Genomic DNA, 6,554 nt, shown 5'->3' with positions numbered 1-6,554 from the left:
TCGGGGCGGCCGCCGGGGCCGCTGCCCGCTTCCCCGCCGCGGGGCTGTGCGAGCCGGCGGCGGGGGGCATCGGAGCCGCCTCCATGTTCCAGCTGCCCATCCTCAATTTCAGCCCGCAGCAGGTGGCCGGGGTATGCGAGACCCTGGAGGAAAGCGGGGACATTGAGCGCCTGGGGCGCTTCCTCTGGTCCCTGCCCGTGGCCCCGGCGGCTTGCGAAGCGCTCAACAAGAACGAGTCGGTGCTGAGAGCGCGGGCCATCGTGGCCTTCCACACGGGGAACTACCGGGAGCTCTACCATATCCTGGAGAACCACAAGTTCACCAAGGAGTCCCACGGCAAGCTGCAAGCCCTCTGGCTGGAAGCGCACTACCAGGAGGCGGAGAAGCTGCGGGGCCGACCTCTGGGGCCGGTGGACAAGTACCGGGTGAGGAAGAAGTTCCCTCTGCCTCGCACCATCTGGGACGGCGAGCAGAAGACGCATTGCTTCAAGGAGCGGACGAGGCATTTGCTGCGGGAGTGGTACCTGCAGGACCCTTACCCCAACCCCAGCAAAAAGAGGGAACTGGCTCAGGCCACGGGACTTACCCCCACGCAGGTGGGCAACTGGTTCAAAAACCGCAGGCAAAGGGACAGGGCGGCGGCCGCCAAGAACAGGTAGGTGCTGCCCGCCCCGCTGGGGCTGACGGCCGCGGAGCCGGGGGGGGCTCATCCCGGCGGGCAGAGCCGGGGGCAGCGGGCAGAGCCTCGGGGGTGGCTCTCTCGGGGAAAAGCAGCGAGGGAAAGAGGGAGCAGAGGGAAAAGCTGACGGCTTCATTTCTTTTATTATTATTATTATTATTATTATTACTACCATTACCATCATCACCATCATCGTTCCTTTTTAGTTCGATCATTATGATTATTATTTATTTTATCTGTATTTTTATCCCGGCCCGGGCCGCCCCGTGGGCTCTCTGCAGCTCGAAGCCACCCGCACGGAGCAGGGCCGTGCGCCCCGACGGGGCGGGCAGAGCCTCTCGGAGCCGTGCCCGGACACACGGACACCTCGTTCACGTCTGTCTGTCCGGAGCAGGGCCGGCGATGCCGTGTTCCGGCCCCGTGTCCCCACTGTGTGTGCTGATCCTTGGAGCCACCCAGCAACGCTCCTTGGGTCACTTTTTGTTTTTTTCTTCCTCCTCTCTCTCTCTTTTTTTTTAATTTTAACCTGGCACAATCAGGCAGGCGGCGGAGCGAGCGGCTCCCCCCGGTACCCCAGTGCTCCAGGAGCCTGGGGGCGAGGGGGCCCGCTCGTCACCTGCCACGTCGGGGCGATGGCTGTTACCACCCCCAGCCAGAAAGCCTCCGAGCGGGCTCAGCAGTAGGGCCGGGCTGGGGCAATTGGGCTGGGAGGGGCTGCTGCCCTTTGGGGAAGGGGCTGCAGGATGGCCGGGGTGCTCCGTGTGTCCCCCGGTGACGCTCGGTGTGCCGCTTCCTTGCAGGCTACAGCAGCAGGTCCTAGCGCAGGGCTCGGGGCGCTCGCTGCAAGCGGAGGAGGAGAGCGGCGGGGAGGCGGGGGGGGCGGCCTCCAGCCCCGCCGTCAGCCTCTCCAGCAAAGCGGCCACCTCCGCCATCTCCATCACATCCAGCGACAGTGAATGTGACATCTGACACCGAGCGCCATGACGAAGCGGGGGGGGCTCCCCAGTGCCTACCGCTGCCCTCGGAGCCGGGGTACGGAGCCCCCCCCGAGCCGCCGGCCCCGCAGCGGACTGCATTAAAACCCGTGAGAAAAAACAAAACAAAATCGTTGTCGCCTTTATTTCCGAGGATTCGCAGAATTCATGCCTGAAAAAAAAAAGGAAAGAAAGAAAGAAAAAAAAAAAGAAAAAAGGAAAAAAAAAAGAGGAAAAAAAAAGGAAAAAAAATTCCAGAAAATGTCCAAAAAAAAAAAAAAAGAAAAAAAAAGAAAAAAAATGCCAACTGCAAAATGCCTGAGCGCCCTTATCCGGAGGGGGAGGGGGGAAGGCTCGTGTGGAACAGGCGCTGTTCTCGTGGTTGGGTTTCGCTTTACTTTAAAAGGGTTTTTATATATATATATATAATGTTTATTTACTTATTTAAGGGATGGCGATGGTAGATTTTTTTCTATTATTATTATTAATTATTATTATTATTTTTCTTTTTGGCTTGTTCTCTATGTGCACAGGTGACTTGTAGAGCATGTGCAGGACGAAAACTGTATGAAGCAGCCTAAAAACCGTAATAAAATATTTGGTGAACGACCTTCGGATCTGCTTTCAAATGGCAGCGTTCGGCCCCGGGCCCGGCGGTCCGCGCAGCGCAGCTCCGGCAGCCGCGGGCACTTCGGAACCAAAGAGCCGCGTCCCGGCACGGGGTGAAGTGTCGGCAATTTGGGGGGGGGGGGGCCGGGGGGATCGGGAGGGCCGGGATGGGACGAGGAGGGCGGCCGCAGGAGGATGCGGTGCGCGGGGAAAGGAGGGAGGAGGCAGCGCTGCGGTCTCTCGGGTTAGAGGTTTTGGGGGGTTATCGGTAGAGAACTAACGGGAAGGAATGGGGAAAAGGAGGGGAAAGGGGGGGAAAGAAAATAAGGAGAGGAAAAAGAAGGGTGAATGGTGCCAAGGCGAGGACGCCGGGCTTCCTCCCTGATGAGTGCAAAGAGGCTGGGAATGAGCAGCCCCGTGCCCGGGCAGGGCCGGATCGGGGCGAAGTGCCCCCAAATCCCAGCGCCGTGGGGTCCCCCCCTTCTGTTTGACGGCGGTTTTTCGGAAGGAAAGCAAGCGGCGGCTCCGAGGAGCGGGCTAAGCTTTTACCCTCAGCAGAAGGATTTTATATTATACAATTTGACATTGATCTTTAAATCGCCTGAGCTGTGCTTTTTTTGTCCGCTCGCTCTCGTCGCGTTCTCTGCCGTGTCCTCGCCGAGCCGTCCGCCCGCTAAGCTGATTGCTCGCTGCCTTCCGCAGCCCGAGCCCGGCACCGGCCGGGGGGCACGGGGGGCACCTCCGCTTCACGGCGCCGTTTCTCGGCGATGTTTCTTTCCCCCTCCGCCCGCACCGCCGTGCCACCGCCGCCGTCTCCCTGCGGCCGCCTTTGGCCGGCTCCGTGCGTGCGAGCCGCTTTTCCCAAGGACGGGGCAGGCGCCAGGTATTGCCGAGCTGCTTTCCAATCCGTTCCCAAGCCCCGGTTTCCCCGCGGGGTGACACTGGCGGCGTCGGGAGCGGGTGCAGCCGGATGCGGAGCATCCCGGTTTGGGGAGCGGGCCCAGCGCTGGGGCTCCCAGCTCCGTGCGGGGCCGCCCTTGCAGCCCGCGGGGCTGCTCCCGGTTCCGCCCTGCCGTGGCCGCAGCCGGGCTCCGCGTTTTGCCTTCCTCGGGATTTTTCCTTCTGGCCGGTGGGAAGCCGAACGGGGCGGCCATCGACGGGCTTCCCAGCCGGGAGTTGTAGGGAGAGGGAAAAAAATCCCGATTTCACCCCGAGAATGGAATCGGCTGAAGCACAGCGCCGTTAATGCGTCGTTATTATTTTATTTTTACTTATTTCTTTTCCGAAGGAATAGGCGCAGCGCGTTGTAGTTTCTCCCTCGGCTTCTGCGGGCGTAGCGGCTGTAGCGTCTGGTTGCGAGGAATTAACGCTTTCGAAAAGACATATAAAGAAGGAGACAACGCTATGAACCCACACACCCTGCCGCTCCGGGTTAGAAAACTACAGAAGGCGGAATTTAGGCACCGGGCAGTGGCGGCTGTATGATATTTTCCGACAAAGGGTTGAAATGCCACGAGCGCTGCTGCGCTGCCCGCTGCGCTGCGAGGCTCCCCCGCAGGTGTCCGAACCCATGCATGGGAGCACGGGGGCCCGAGCAGCGCCCGGCCCCGGTGATCCCCCCCGCTCCGGCCCCGGTGATCCCTTCCCGGCCGCGGTTTCCCCCTCGGAATCCCGGCTTCGCCTCTACGACCCCCGGAGGAAAACCATATATGTTTTTCCCCTCTGCCTTTTCCCTCCCCGCACCGAAAGGCAACGCCTTTCCCTTTTCGCATTTTCTGCTTTTTTTTTTTTTTTTTTCCCTTTTCGCATCGGCCCTCCCGAGGGTTCCGCTGTTTGAAAAAAAATGGTTATAATAATCGGGGGAAAGAAGGGGGGAGAGGTATTGACATTAAACACGGCGCTCAGAAAAGGGTCGCTAAAAGTCTGCCTTGACCCCTCTCTCTCCGGTTTAACAAAGAAGGAAAATATTGTATCAAAAGTGAAGCGAACGGGGAGGGCGGAGGCGAGAAGCAGCTTTTCCTCTATTCAGCCGGGGAGGGGGGGGAGAAATGGTGGAATATTTCCGTTTCTTTTGAGAAGCGGGGCAGCCCCGAGCGGGGCTGAATGGGAAAGTCTTGTAAGCGGGCTGGGAGGCTGTCAGACCGCTCAGGGTAATCACTGCTAATGAAGGGGGCTCCGGCCCTCCCTGGGACAAAGGATGCTTACGAGTGCTCGCCGGGGCTGAATAGCTAATAAGTTCGCAAGGGGGAAAAATGAGGGAGCTGTCCGCAAATTGATTTTGCGAGAGCAAAAAAAGGAGGAAAGCAAAAGGCTTGCAGGTTGGGGCGAGCCCGGCCCCGGTGCAGCTGGGGACAGAAGGCTCCACTTAGCCGGGACGCATTGTTCCAGCCCCGGCCCTACAGAGGAGGGAGCAGGCAGCAGGGAGGCCGGGGGGTGCGGGGGTCTCGGGAAACCACGGTGCTGCCCTGCAAGCATCCCTCGCTGCCCCGCCGCTGCTGCTTGCCACTCGCCCAACTGCATTATTTGCTTTTCAGAAAGAAATAAGGACTGGCGTCTGGAGCCGTGAGAGTTATTCCCCCGGCTTTGAGTCAGAGAGGGGGCTCGGCTCGTTGGCAAACGCCTTGTGTGGCATGGAGCTGGTGCGTCTCACAGCCGGGGGAAGCACGGGAACCACTTGCATTTTGGACTTCTCATGCATCCAATTAAAGGCTTGGGAGGATCAGAGTGAGTCTCACATCCAGTTACCCCCAGCTGATGGAGGGGTAGTACCATGAGAGAGCGTAATACCTCCTGTGATGCTCGAACGTCTCCCTCAGCAATGCATTGCCATCTGTATATTCTCATTTATTTCTCTTCCAGGAGATTCAAATAGAGAGAGGTTGGAAGTCTGGGAGGCCACAAACTGCCTGTGCCAAACCTGGATCCATCCTCTCCCCATTCCGCTTCCCGAGGCACACACAGGGGATCCTGAACTTTGGGCTGATCTTGCTGTGCCTCTCCTGGAAGGGGGCAAGACCTGCTGGGAATTAAGGGAAAGAATAGGCAGTGTTAGGTCCCCAGAGGGATGCAGCACTTTGCACTCCATCTGCCTTCATTCTCAGCATGAGTGTGATGGAGAAAGCCCTTGGATTTTTGTTCCTTTCTGTTTCAGGACAGGCTGTGAAACCCTCAGCAAGAATCCTGGAAATGGCTCTCCTCCCTTCAACATTTTCAGTCCAAGTTCCCTCCAAAATGCAGAAATTCCCTGGGAATTTTAACCCTGCTACTTTCTGATCTGCAACAGACCCCATAAGAAATCCAGTCTGGACGGCAGTTTCTGGCTTCAAACATTATAAAACCAAAGTGGGTTCATACATTTGTTCCCTCCAGGCCTCCCTGGAGGCACGGTGACACCACAATTCTAAAAACAGTGCCAATGCACTGTCCCCTCACAGCCCCTTCTCGACCTTGGGGCGTTCTCTGCCCAAACACAACTTCCTCCAACACAGGCTCTTCTTGGAAGACATCTGCCTCAGTTTTAGCTCATCATTGTCTCAGCAGAATGGTGCCACCTGGTCCGAGGCATCCTGACTCAGGGGCTCTCCTGCTGTTCCTCACAATACTTTTCTGAAGTTCTGCCCCTCAGAAGACTTCCCATGGGCCGAATGCTGGTTTCTGAGGGGTCCCTGCAGGAGATGCACAGCCCCTGCTGATCTCTGCGTACCTGCACACATACACACAGATCAGCAGAACAAGCTCCTCTGCATTTCTTCAGTAATTCCATAGTAACCCACAGTGACACATTACTGGGGGCTTCACTAGGGCAGGTGAGGAACTTAGTTCTGCCATCCCCTCCTCTTCTCCATGACCCATCAACTGCGATGGAGAGCTCTGAAGTGGGAGAGCAGAACGTGATTTGTTTCAGGTGGAAAATTTTGCGGTGTTGAGTCTTCTTTTGATGTCCCTCAGTAGCTCCACTCAGAATAGAGACATTTCTTCTCAGAAAGAGCAGTGATGCACTGGCACAGGCTGCCCAGGGAAGTGGTGGAATCACCATCCATGGAGGTGCTCAAGAACCATGGAGATGTGGCACTGAGGGACATGGTCAGTGGGCATGGTAGGGGTAGGCTGGGGTTGGCCTCGGTGATCCTAGAGGTCTTTTCCTTAATGGTTCTATGATTCTATTTTTACCAGTTTCACTTGGCTGGGTTACCTATTGAAATACACATGCTTCTGCAGAAGTAATTCCTGAAATGCTTTCATAGAACAGTTGCAATACCAAAGTCACGAGGCCAGAATGATGGCTCTTCTTT

At 57.3% G+C, this 6,554-nt stretch overlaps 1 protein-coding gene across 1 annotated transcript; it reads left to right on the top strand.

The window, feature by feature from the left end:
- Positions 1-1,810, top strand: SIX6 (SIX homeobox 6). The gene is made up of 2 exons (XM_021403121.1): positions 1-655; positions 1,480-1,810. Exons 1-2 carry the CDS (start codon positions 84-86, stop codon positions 1,646-1,648), a joined length of 741 nt encoding a protein of 246 aa, XP_021258796.1. The 5' UTR covers positions 1-83; the 3' UTR covers positions 1,649-1,810.

Source organism: Numida meleagris, chromosome 6, assembly GCF_002078875.1.
Source record: "Numida meleagris isolate 19003 breed g44 Domestic line chromosome 6, NumMel1.0, whole genome shotgun sequence".
Classification (NCBI taxonomy): Eukaryota; Metazoa; Chordata; class Aves; order Galliformes; family Numididae; genus Numida; species Numida meleagris.
The sequence above is the reverse complement of the archived record's forward strand: the minus strand, read 5'-3'. Positions and strand labels throughout refer to the sequence as shown.